Genomic DNA, 13648 nt, shown 5'->3' on the forward strand with positions numbered 1-13648 from the left:
CTAAAAAGTTGAAATTAATTTTAAATCATTTTTTCCAACATAACAATGAGTTTGGTGGGGTGAAAAAGGGAAAAGAAAAAGGACGGGGTAGGAGAACGATGATGTTTGGAAATTAAAAAAGGGGGGGAGGGGGGGGATAGGAGGGATTGGGAGGTGGAAAAGAAAAAAGAAAAAAACGATGGTTTAGTATTGTATAAGTATAATATATGTGTGAGTTGGTGTTAGGCAAAAATTAGTATAAGAATTGGGCTTTAGGTGTATAGATGTTAGTATGTTGTAGTAGTGTAGATTGTTGTTGTTATTGAGTTTGTAGAAAGTGGAATGACAATATTAGGTTAGGATGACTTTGGGCCGAATTTTGAGCTAAAAAAATGACTTGAAATTTGGTTAAGGGTAGAGTGAAAAAATGATTAGATTTGTATGGAAAATGGTCACACGAAAATTGATTTAATTTGTGAATTTAGCTAAAAAATAAATAAGACGAATCAATAATAATTAATTAACGAGCTTCCTAATTCTAACTAAAATAAATTAATTAACTTAGTTATAAACTAATTAATTAAAAAATATAAGCTACCAATTTATGAAACAATAAAATTAAATTATTATTATTATTTAATAATTTTTGAATATTTATAGAAATTAATAATTATATAGATAATTATATAGAACTGTATATATATCATTAAAAATTATAAGAATGGAAAAAAAATCTTTTAAAAATACACTTGAAAATATTTTGATATTTTATAAAAGTAATTACTTCAGATTGTTTAAAACTGAAGAAGCTCAATAACTAGTACACGTTTGTGGAGGGTCAAAATTGGGTGTCAACAGTCATAGCTTGTTTCCCCTTCCATTTCACACCACTTGTTGATTTATACCCAAGATCTCCAGTGACAAATGCTGAAAACTTCACATTTCTAAATCTTTCACTGGGCATTCGAGGTTGCTCAAATGAATAAAAATAATCCTAGTTTGTGTTAATAAAAGATAATAAATGACAGTAAATGATATGTAAGTATAGAATATTTACATTAATAATAGTTGCACCACTTTGTGTGTGTAGTACCCCCATTCCAACCATTCTGTAGTACCCCCATTCCAACCATTCTTGATCTCCCGGCAGCATTATCCTAAAATAATCAATAAAATATTAGGTAAAACAATTGATTTAAAACTTATACATGAAGTAAAACTATATCACCTTTTCTGTTGAACTCCTTGGTCTTCCTCTCCCTCTTCTAGTTGGTGCATTAGATGTTGAACTTGGGGAGGAGCAGGTGTTGATCTTGTGGGAGCAGCAGGTGTGGAACTTGGGCAAGCAACAGGAATAGAACTTGGGCCAGCAGCAGGTGTGGAACTTTGTCCAGCAAAGCTTGCACTTGTGCCATAAGCAAGAGCACCAGTAGGACACTTTCTTTTATTGTGACCTTTGTTATGACAAGTGTTGCATGACATCTCAAACGCTCTTTTGGATACTTTTTCAGTTTTGTTACTTTCACCTTTCTCTTTCCTCCTAGCCTTACTAGGCCTTCCTGACATCTTCCTAACATGAGGTGGTATAACATAGATATTTTGTGATTCTAGCCACATTTTCATATTCAGAACTAGCTGAATGAAGTGGTTGTATGTCTTCATGTAAGTTTCTCTGTTATACTAATAGGAAATATAGTCAATTGGCTACAATTTTCTATAGTGAAGAGCAGATATTGCATGAAGACATGGTATGCCTTTCAACATCCATACTCTGTAGCTATAGGTTTGTCTTTTAACATCAACAACATGTCTGTATGCTTCATAAAGCACCTGATACCTTGTATTTGAATTCCATTTAATGCTACATTTCATAGACTTAGCAGTGTTCTCTTGTAGAACTTTCATTGCCATTGGAGAAATATTACTGACCCGACTATTGCAAAACTCTCTCATCTGTCCTATTCTTTTCATCATGTTCATCCTAATTTCTTCAAGCATGGTAATTATAGTCTTGTGCCTTGCTGCTAATATTCATGCATAAAAACATTCAGCCATGTTATTGTCTACAATTTCACATTTTATGGTGAAACTGAAGTAAACCTTGCTTCAACTTTCAGAGTTATAATACAACAAATCATCAAATATCTTATTTCCCAATCTCTTTATATAGTTAATGTTATCCTTTAACTCAGTCTCAAAAGTAGACCTTGCACACCTCCAGAAATAATTTTTTCTATCAATACCTCTCCAAGTCTTAGACCAGTTGGCAAGGATGTGTCTAGCACACATTCTATGCTCAGCATTTGGTAAATGAATACCTATTGCATTTTCAAGACCCTATAACAGTCATAAAGAAAAAATCAAACTAGTAGTCATAAAGCAAAAGGGAAAACTAACAAACATAACTCAAGAATCATAAATCAATAAACCAAATAGTCATAATCCAAAAATGAAACTAACAGTTATAAAGCAAGACTAACAGTACTAAAACAAGAATAAACCAGTCATAAAGCAATAAATCAAAACTGTCATAAATAAATATTTAGTTATAAACCAAGAATGAAGCTAACCTTTTGCATATCTGTTATGACTGTGATGTTTGTTTTATCTCCCAACTGAAGATCTTCCTTTAGAAGCTTGACAAACCAGCTCCAAGTGGTCTAATTTTTAACCTCAACTACTTCCCAAGCTAGTGGCAGCATTTGATTGTTCCCATCTAATTTTTAACCTCAACTATTGCCCAAGCTAGTGGCAGCATTTGATTATTCCCATGTTTACAAACAGCAACCAGTAACTAACGTTTAGATCCTCCCTTTAGAAAATAACCATCCAAACCAATGCACTTCCTACAACCAGCCAAGTAAGACCTTTTTAATGCATCAAAACATATGTAGAAGCTTTGAAACTTTTTTCTACCATCTTCAAATGTTTCCTCATAAAGCTTGACTACACATGTACTACCTCGATTAGTTCTTAGCAACTCATCTCTATAGTCTAATATCCTTCCAAACTCAAGAACATAGTCACCTATTAACTCTTGTAAAACTTTGTTTCTTGCTCTCCTACACACTGTTCTTCCAACATATAAATCCAATTCTTTTTTAATAATCTCTTGAAACTCAAAAATTCTAATGTTGGATTGTTCTTTTATCCTCTCATTGTAGTGACTGGATACGAACTTTCTATTACAAAGCTTGTTCCTATTGGTGGGGTAATATTTGTGAACTGGATTGTAGATTTTCACAATAAAATTATTTGATGTAGAATCAAAGCTAGCAAATAGCAGCCAAGGACAACCAACTATACACCTAACCCTTACCCTAGTTGATTTATTAATATACATTTCAATAGCAACATGCTCATTAACAACATATTTGGTAACATCAGTTCTAAATTTCCTAACACTTTCAAATACAAGACCCAATTCCCACACTATTTTCTATGAGGTTGCATCAAATACAACTCCTTTCAACTTCTTTCTCCTTCTTGCTTTAACTCTCTGTTGAACCTCTCCCTCATCATCACTGTAATCATCTGTATCTGTTTCAAAGCTGACAGCTTCATCTGATAGATAGTAAGGCTCATCACCAGCTAGTCTTCCTTCTATGTTGTTTCTCTTTCCACCTGTAGATTCATCATACCCAGCATTTGGACTTTTTTTTTCCTGTTCCTAACTTCACATGATCAAACAATATAGCCTTTTCTCCCTTTTTCTTCTCTTTCTTTTCCTTTTTTCCTCCCTAAAAGTTTTAGCTCCTCATTTATATCACTCCCATCATCTAATCCTCCATTTAATGACTCTATATCAGAATCTTGTGCAGTAGAAGGACTGACAGAGGTAGGAGTTAGATCAATAAAAAGATTGACAGGGTTAGGAGTTGGATCATTATAAGGAGGAAAATCTGGGGAAGAAGTATTTGAAGCAGAAGGGATAGGGTTTATAATTTTTTTAGGCCTAGTGGGCTGGTTCAGTATCAAAAGACATATTAGGGGCCCACTGTTTTGAGATTCTCCCTCACCTCTAATTACTCCACTTTTCTTTTTTAAATATTCTAATTTAGGTGGAACCAAAATAGGATCTCCAACTAAGTGACACACAAATGCCTCCAAGATATCTCCATTACTCAAACATTCAGAAATTATATTAGTATCAAAGTCTGATGTAATATCTAAAATAGCAGTACTCTTAAGCAGTCTTGCATATAGTAGGCATTGTCCAGGTTCATAGCCTAATTCTTTCACATAATCCCTCAATTCACAATAAGACAACCTATCTATATCAACATCTAAGAAGTCAATAACTTGTCCACCATCATATGATTTTTTTCCCCTCAACTCCCTTTTTCTGAATCTCATAACACCACTGTGGTAAAATTTCAAAGTAATCAATTCAAAAGACATTTTAATAACCTGAAAACAGTATTAACAAGTTAATTTTGCAATCACAATTGACCCTCGACCATGAAAAATATGTAAAACAACAAAGATTCATACTGAGCTAGGTTAAATCGTATGAAATACTATAAACTTGAAAATAAAACTGAAGAAGAAAACAAACTCTAGGTTAAATCGTATGAAATACTGTAAACTTGAAAACAAAAACTGAAGATGAAAACAAATCCTAGGTTAAATCATATAAAACACTATAAACTTGAAAAAAAAGAAACTCAAGACGAAAACAAGCCCTAGGTTAAATCGTATGAAAATAGAAGCTTTGACCTATTTGCAATGGATGCTCCACCAAACCCTAGTAACCACCGGTTTTCTTCCACCAAATGAATCTATGAACTCCTCGATCATAACAACTAACTTTCCAATATGACAGGGGAACCTCAATTAAACGATTAAAACTAGTGAAACACTATAAAATCAAAGAAATCTTTAGCAATTTCTTTTATTTACGGTAGAAATTGTCGACTTCTTCGAGTTTGGTGTTCTTTATTTTTGTCGATTAGGGCTTTCAACTTAATGGGTATGGGTGAAGTGAATGGGTATGGGTATGGGTGAAATGAGTGGGTTTGGGTGAAAAGAAATGGATATTAGAATCGGGTCGGAGATAAGTAAATACGTGGCATTTCTAGGGGGAGAGTGGCTCTCACACACTAGATAATATCTGGGGTTGGGTGTAGAAAGGGGTAAATAGTTACACTTTTGGATAGCGTAGGTGTGTAATGGGTCGCCTAAGTAGTTAAAGTGTGTAAGTGACTTTTCGCTACAACTTCAGGGGGTATTTATGCCTTTTTCCAAGCATAGAACACATGTCAATACTCGTGTGTGCTATCTGTCAAAGACGATTGAAGTGGATAGGAGTATTTTGTGGAGATTAATTGGCTGGGCTGAGGAACTAAAATGGGCATACAACATAACGTTAAAGGTAAATTGAGCAAAGCAGAGATGCTCAAAATGATTTTGTCAGGATGTAATCTACCAGCTATGGTTTAAAAGGAACCAAAGAATCTTCCATGGTAATGCTTGTCCAAGTAATGTTATTATACGAAAGATAGCTCAAGACATGCGTGTTCATAGAGAAGCCTATCCGAGGATAATAAGACAGCCAAGAAGTTTACATGTTTACCCTTAAATAGGTGTCAAGTAAGTAGTGTGGTAGCTGTAGATTGACATGTTGGTATAAATATAGTTGCTCTTGTTTGTCATGTTGGCATGTAGAATGGTGAGGCTTATGCCTGAGTCAGATGCAGAATATAGAGAACTAAACATAGCTAACATTATTACAATTCCAATTGAAGACGATTATGTTAAATTTTAAGCAAACATAAAGTAACTACAATTAATTGTACAACAGGAAAACCACAACATCAGACTAACACAATTTTTTTCAAATTGAAGTCCATTTATAGTAATTATTAAATGTCTCTCTTATTAACAGTGTATCCCCTGTTCTTTGAATGCAATTCGTACTGCCAAATCTGAATTTAGGTGGCAAAATATCAATAGAAAGATCTGCCATCACCCTCTGTGATGACATCCTTAAAAGCACCACCACTGGGAATCGTAGCCAAAACATGCTCCTGATGAGGCACAATAACATCCAATAAGTTTGGTCCAGGAGTGTTTACATCTTTCCTATAGCATCTCTAACATCATTCTTATTTGTCACGAGAGCGGCAGGTTTATCACAAGCCTCCGCGAATATTATAAGTTACTATTTAAAAATTACTAAAATTGTTAGTAGAAAGTGACATAAAAGGGCAAATATAAATTGAGCAAACCTTGTTTTAATGTCTTATCGAAGGAAGTGATCACTATTTAATATAATATAATATAATATATTACATTATAAGATATGATGATCCAATATAATACAGTTGTCATGCTAAAGAAGGTGACGATCCAACGTTAATATGTCACGCTGAAGAATAACGATCCAACATTAATATGCCACATTGAAGTAGGTGATGATCCAATATAATATAATATGTCACATTGAATTAAGTGACGGTCCAGATAATATAATGTGTCATGTTGAAGGAGGTGATGATCCAACTTGAGCCATGTTTTTGCGCAACATTTTTGTGAGAGAATGAAGAAGACCATATAGGGTCTGGTGGGATAAGGCTATTGCTGGACCGGGTCGGGATTTTGGGCCTAGTTTTGGGCTTTAAAGTCAATTGTTTGGCTCAATTTGAAATTGAGGGTATTTTGGGACAATTTCAAATATATACAATAAACTAATTAGTTTATAATAAATATAGCCATATTTTATTTACATAAAAAAATAGCCAAAGTCATAAAAAATATATAGTGACTATATACTAACTATACAATATAAATTACTTATACATAAGTTATACACCGAATATACATTATGATACACTTAAAAACTGAATATACCTTGACTATACATAAAATATATACTGATTATCCATGCTTATAGATGACCATCTTTTTTTTGATAGTTAGTTTGGCCGAATGGCCACGGGGTAATTTGCCCTTTTAATAAAGTTAAAAAGGACTTGGTCCCTTGGTTTGAATTTAAAAAGAAATGGACCTAGTCCATTGACTATCAAACGTTTTGAATTTAATTTGATAATTTGGTAAAATTGGAAATGAGATAAATGTGTGTTTAACTTATTGTCAAGCTTCTTAATTTTGAAAATGTAAAATAACCATTTTGACATAAAAGCCTAATTATTTTAAAATAAAAAACTAACTATGTAATCTAATTGATTTTTCACGAAACATGTACACTTAAATTAAATACATTTTTTTGATAAAATAATTTTTCAAATGGCTATTAAAAGTATAAATTATATAAACCTGTATATTATGGGGTGTAAAAATATATTTACTATTAAAATTGAAAATTTGCCTTGAAAAATGATTTTGAAAGTATTTAGAATTTTGTAAAACAATTATTTCAAATTGTTTGAAATTGAAGAAGCTCAAAAATTAAATAAATGGTAGAATGCTAAAATTGTGTGTCAACAATATCTAAAAAAAATTTCTTTCTAAAATTGGGTAATGCTTATCCAGGTGATGTTATTACACGAAAGTTAGCTCAAGACATCCAAGTTCATAGAGAAGCCTATGCTAGGATAACAAGACATCCAAGAAGTTTAAATTCCAATTGAAGACGATTATGTAAAACTTCAAGCAAAATAAAGTAACTACAATTCATAATACAATAGGAAAGTCACAACATCAGACAAACATCATTTTTTAAAAAAAAATTGAAGTCCATTTAAAGTAATCATAAATTGGTCTATGCGTCTCTCTTATTATCAGTGTATCCCCTGTTCTTTTGAATACAATTCTTATTGTTAAATCTGAATTTTGGATGCGAAATATCAGTAGGAACATCTCCCATCACCCTCCGTGATAACATCCTTAAAATCACCACCACTGGGAATCATAGGTAAAACATGTTCGGCCTGATGAGACACAATAACATCCAATAAGTAAGGTCCAGGAGTGTCTAACATCTTTTGTATAGCATCTCTAACATCATTCTTATTTGTCACGCGAGCAGCAGGTATATCACAAGCCTCCGCGAATTTCAACATGTTAGGGAAAATCCGTGCGTTGTTAGAAGGATTTCCGAGATTAGAATCTGCTCTATTCGCCTTATAGAACCTATCCTCCCACTGTATCGCCATTCCCAAATGTTGATTATTTAGAATCATCATCTTAACAGGAAGATTCTCGACTCTAACTGTTGCTAACTCTTGCACATTCATCATGAAACTTCCATCCCCATCGATGTCCACAACAATTGCATCTGGTCTTGCAATAGCTGCGCCTATTGCAGCAGGAAATCCAAATCCCATCGCACTGAATCCACTAGATGTCAACAATTGCATTGGACTTTTGTACTTATAGTACTGAGCAGACCACATTTGGTGTTGGCCTACAACAATAGTTATAATAGCATTTCCATTAGTTAACTCATCAAGGACTTGAATTGCATATTGTGGAGGAATGGCTACACCAAAAAAGTTGTACTTTAAAGGGTACTTCAATTTTTGCTGTGTCAACTCTTTCCTCCAAGGAGAGAAATTCAGCTTCAGCGCGTTTATTGTATTTTCCCTCTGATCCAATATTGAATTCATCCCCTGTAATGCCAACTTAATATCTGTACAAATGGATACATGAGGTTGTTTGTTCTTTCCAATCTCTGTGGAGTCGATATCAATGTGAACGCTTTTTGCTCTGCTTGCAAAAGTTTCTAATTTACCAGTGACACGATCATCAAATCTCACTCCAAATGCTAGCAGCAAATCACTACTATCCACCGCGTAATTTGAATAAACAGTACCATGCATCCCTAGCATTTGAAGGGAGAGCTCATCCCCTGTTGGAAATGCTCCTAGACCCATTAAAGTACTCGCCACTGGAATACCTGTGCACAGGGGCGGTTCTAATGAGTTAGAAAAAAAAAGGCATGTGTCTTATGTCCCCAAATTCTCTACATTAATTTTTAGTGGCAATTGGAACACACATATATATATACATACCTGTGAGCTGAACAAAACGCCTTAACTCGTTGCTGGATTGTACGCACCCTCCATCAACATATAAAACAGGCTTGTTTGAGTCAGAAATTAATCTAACAATTTGTTCCAAGAGCATTTTTTTTTGGTGGTATAGGGAGTCTGGACATATAACCTGGCAACTTCATCGGCTGATCCCAGTTAGGAATATCCATTTGTTGTTGAACATCTTTAGGAAGATCAATCAAAACAGGTCCAGGTTGGCCTGATCGTGCTAGGAAAAAGGCTTCTCGATCGTACAATCCTAGGAATATCGTGAACGTCCATAACTAGATAATTATTCTTGGTGATTGATCTAGTTACCTCAACAATTGGAATTTCTTGAAATGCGTCTCTTCCAATCATCCTACGAGGAACTTGACCTGTAATATACAGCAGCAATTCAAGATTAGTAGTAGTAGCACCAAATTAAACAAGTGTCTTGACTAAACAACTATTACTAGTATTGTTTTTCAATGGTCATGACTAAACAAATATTGTGAAGTAAACTACTCCACCTCTATTTAGTTTTGCTTGTTCACTCTATTAAATATATGTTTTTTACTTTTATTTGTCAATTTTAGCATATTCAAGAAATATACTCTTTTCGTTCATTTTTATTGGTCTACTATTTCAAAATTAGATTTTCATTTTTACTTATTACTTTTAACTTATCAATAAAATATAATTATTTTTTTTCATGTTTTATCCTTAGCTTTAATTATTTATTCTCTATATCCTTTTCAAGACTTAAAATAAATATTAATTAATATGGATATTATAGTAAATTACTAATATCAATCATTGTTTTTTTTGAGGGGAGTGTAAAGTGAAAAAAATGAACAAGTAAAAGTGAACAAAAGGAGTATTTTTTTTTTATCATGCTATACCTTTATCAATTAATATAAGTATTGTAATAAAATACAGTAAAATCTCACTAAATTAATATAGGTGAGACCATGAAATATTATTATTTTGTCATTAATCATTAGGTGATAGTTCAGGTAAGAAATTCAACGTCTAAGTTTTTTCATTAATCATTAGGTGATAGTTCAGGTAAGAAATTCACATTTTCGGTAGGTGGGTTTATTCTACCTTGAACTGGCCCAGTATCACCCTCTATTCGTTCTTTCCAACCAAGATGCTCATTGTCTAGATGTCTAGTCAATTGGCCCGTTCCACTTTTATTACCCTCGGTCTTATGCTCGTTTTTTTTTTGACATTCTTTACATTGAACTTTAGTTGTTTCGGCTATGCGTTCAAAATAATATCATACTAAACTAGATTTTTTTCTTTCTTTTACAGGTTGTGAAGGAAGATTAACAGTTCTAGATTGAGCATTACCTATATCTACATCAGAAATAGTTGATATAACATCCTCATCATCATTATTATCTTGTTCTATTTCTACTTCAATATTCATTTGGTTCTTCTATTCCGTAAGTTTCTTGATATTCATTTTCATTCATATCATGTTCACCTACACCCCTATTTCTCCAAATTTACTAGATGGTGCTTCACGCATACAAGAATAATTTTTATTTGTACTATCTCTACCGAAAATACTTTTTTTCTTATTGCCACTACCTCCGTCGGGATGCAAATTTTTAATACTTTTACCTATATTTTTTAATCTATCCATTATGCAAATTAAACTAATAAAACTTATAAATATAAAAATTAAATATTTAAATATACTAGAATTAATTTACTAAATAAAAGTAAGAGAAGAAACGATTATACTAAATTATCGGAATCAAACAAATAATCGTAAAATTGATGAAATGTTGAACACTTGAAAGTTGAAAACTTTCATTTGATTTGTTAATTGCAAAAAATAATAAAAGATTGGTATTACTTTAAGAGAAAATTGAGAAATTGAGAGAATTAGATGATTGTTGGTGGAGAAAAATAATTAAATGTTGTAGGTATTTATAGAAAAAATTTTGAGAAATATTTTTTTTAAATGCCATTTTTGGCCAATTTTCAACAAATGGCCGTTGGGCCAACGACTGTTCGTAAGAATAGTTGTTGTAACTCTGTATTCAGGAGGGGGGGTTGTGCTTGCACTTGAATTGAAGTAGCGCCTTTGGAATATGAGTAGAGCTCCTAAGTGGCGCATTCGTGGAGGCAAATCAAAGGAAGTGCAAAAGAAAGGTTGGGTGCTTAAAGTGATCAGTAGAAATAACAAAATTAGTGCATGAAAACATTTCTATTCAAATCGGTTGTTGACCATTTCATTTATGAGAAGTACACAAAATACACCCTAAATGTGAACTAATTACAAAAAATCATGCTAATTCTCGAAATGCCCAATCGGTCCAAATAATCTCTGAAAATTCTACTTTCATAATTTCTTCTCGGTAAGTGGAAAATTTCTCAAACGATACAAAAAAACACGTTTGCGAATCTGCTAGGAAAAAGTAAATCGTCGCTGTGTTATGTAATTTTTAAGAGTTATAACTAGGTTGAGTAGATATACTAGGTTTGTTTGCTTAATTTTGTCATTTTTTATTAATAAGAATAAGGTGACAATTAAAATTGGACCAGCTACTGAAAGCTTTACAGGCCCAAATAAATAGATACGGGTCGGCCCGTCTGTCCAGCCCGTCCTAACCAAAACCCTAGCTACTATATTATTACCTGCTAAAACCTTAAGAGTAATTTTCTTCTTGTCTTTGTATGCGAAGCAGATCTTCAGCCTTCGTGGCGTCATCCTCTCCAGAGCTCCTTAATCTCCATGTAAGTTGCTAATGTCTTTAACTTCTATGTTTATTAAAGAAGATGAATTGTGAAGTCTTTTTTGATTATATATAATGTAATTGGTATATGTAGTGATTAGGACTAAATTACGTTTCATAATAGTACTTCTCTTAGATAAATATGTAGTGATTGTGCGTTCTGTATTTTGTTAGGCTAGGCTGCACAGTATGTTACTTTTGTAGTGAAGACATGTAAGTTTGGATTTTATCCAAGGGTGTGAAGTATTAGAAATGCCAGTTTTGGGTTGTGAATTTGGTGATTTGGATCTGATAGGTCTCATTTAAAGTGGAGCTTTGTTTTGTATGAACTTGTTGTGCGATTTTTGTTCCATTTTCTTAGATAACCTGAGATGTCTTCTGTTTTAGCTTCTAGAATCGGCAGATAATGGGTCTCTTTTCATATCATTTGATGTTGCTTCCCCAGGGATCTGCATACTAACTTCTATATAATTGAGCCTGATTACTGCATTTGTTTGAAACAGCAACATTATTGTAGAAGATGGTACGTGTAAGTGTGTTGAATGATGCTCTTAAGAGCATGTACAATGCTGAGAAGAGGGGAAAGCGTCAGGTCATGATTAGACCTTCTTCAAAAGTCATCATCAAGTTTCTCATTGTCATGCAGAAGCATGGTACACTAGTTTGTGTAGATTATTTTATATGATGATTATTTTTCAACCTCTTTGTGTTCTTACACTTTCCATCTTTGTGTAGGGTATATTGGAGAATTTGAGTATGTTGATGATCACAGGTCAGGAAAAATTGTTGTTGAACTGAATGGTAGGCTTAACAAATGTGGTGTCATTAGTCCTCGCTTTGATGTTGGAGTTAAGGAGATTGAAGGATGGACTGCAAGGTTGTTGCCTTCCAGACAGGTATAATAACATCTACCTAGCTGCGCTGCTTATAAGATCTGTTTGTGGATGCACTCTTTTGGTTCATACAAATTATGTTAAAAAAGAAAGATGTATACACTTTTATTTCTTCTAAAAATATACTGGAGGAGTGCCTATAACTAATCATAACTTGCAGAATCTAGGTTAGACGTCACTGTGACAGCTAAGTTGGCGCAAGCCCCGTTTAATTCCTGTAAGATGCTAGGTTTTCAATTGCTACAGAGTAAACTTCTAATGCCAGGAGTAAACTGTTTGTCCATAGAGTATATTTGAAATCCCAATGCCTTGGGCAGCATCATGACTATTAGTTTGCTTGGATTGGGTCGTGGGATAAAATATTTATATGAAGCTGTATATGTAGCAGAATAAACTTATGGTAGATTTTGGTGTCCCCACCTAAAAGGAGCACTAGTAGGAGGCCTTGCTATCTTGTCTTGCACAAATTTTAACTGGTCCTGAAAATATTTCGTTTGAGCTTGCAGTTTGGATATATCGTACTGACCACCTCTGCTGGTATCATGGACCACGAGGAAGCTAGAAGGAAAAATGTTGGTGGAAAGGTTCTTGGTTTCTTTTATTAAGCTCCTTGTGTTGACAAAGATGAATGAACACCCAGTTTTGGTCTTCTTCGGCCTTCATTACAATTGAAATGACTTTTAGTTTGTTCTGAGTTTGTTTTCCTTCAATTATTAGTTGGATTATTAATTGCATTTCTTGGACAAGATTATCAGTATTGTAAACTTACATCCGGAGAATATAAGTTGATGTTTGCCTATCAGTGATCAATCTTTTGCATGTTTTTTGTGTCTTAATGTGTTAGTTTATACCCGAGGTGCTTGGCTGTACGAAAGTCACCACTTATTTTTCTCTGGATACAGCAGTTAAATGAATTTGATAAGCAAGTTTTGAACTGGATATGAACATCCTGAGCTTGGTCTTTTGGTTCACTTTGATCAATCAGCTATAGCCTTCTTTTTGTCAAGTCAGCCTCTGGGAATTATGTGTCATTAGCCTCTGGTGA

The 13648-nt window shown here is 33.6% G+C and overlaps 1 protein-coding gene and 1 pseudogene across 1 annotated transcript; one reads left to right on the forward strand and one right to left on the reverse strand.

Moving 5' to 3' along the window:
- Positions 1 to 7787: 7787 nt before the first annotated feature.
- On the reverse strand, positions 7788 to 9398 carry LOC129900040 (acetolactate synthase 2, chloroplastic-like; annotated as a pseudogene).
- A 2205-nt stretch (positions 9399 to 11603) lies between these two features.
- Positions 11604 to 13422, forward strand: LOC129901399 (40S ribosomal protein S15a-1). The gene is made up of 4 exons (XM_055976548.1): positions 11604 to 11711; positions 12214 to 12363; positions 12446 to 12606; positions 13110 to 13422. The coding sequence occupies exons 2-4, from the start codon at positions 12231 to 12233 to the stop codon at positions 13206 to 13208; spliced, it is 393 nt and encodes a 130-aa protein (XP_055832523.1). The 5' UTR covers positions 11604 to 11711; positions 12214 to 12230; the 3' UTR covers positions 13209 to 13422.
- Positions 13423 to 13648: the final 226 nt, after the last annotated feature.

Source organism: Solanum dulcamara, chromosome 8 (genome assembly GCF_947179165.1).
Source record: "Solanum dulcamara chromosome 8, daSolDulc1.2, whole genome shotgun sequence".
In the NCBI taxonomy this organism is placed as follows: Eukaryota; Viridiplantae; Streptophyta; class Magnoliopsida; order Solanales; family Solanaceae; genus Solanum; species Solanum dulcamara.

Bases quoted from the DNA above. Each gene is read 5' to 3' on its own strand.
- LOC129901399 (XM_055976548.1), top strand. From the start codon at position 12,231: ATGGTACGTGTAAGTGTGTTGAATGATGCTCTTAAGAGCATGTACAAT. The intron at 12,364-12,445 runs GTACACTAGTTT...ATCTTTGTGTAG, and splicing joins CATTGTCATGCAGAAGCATG to GGTATATTGGAGAATTTGAG. The intron at 12,607-13,109 runs GTATAATAACAT...TTGAGCTTGCAG, and splicing joins GGTTGTTGCCTTCCAGACAG to TTTGGATATATCGTACTGAC.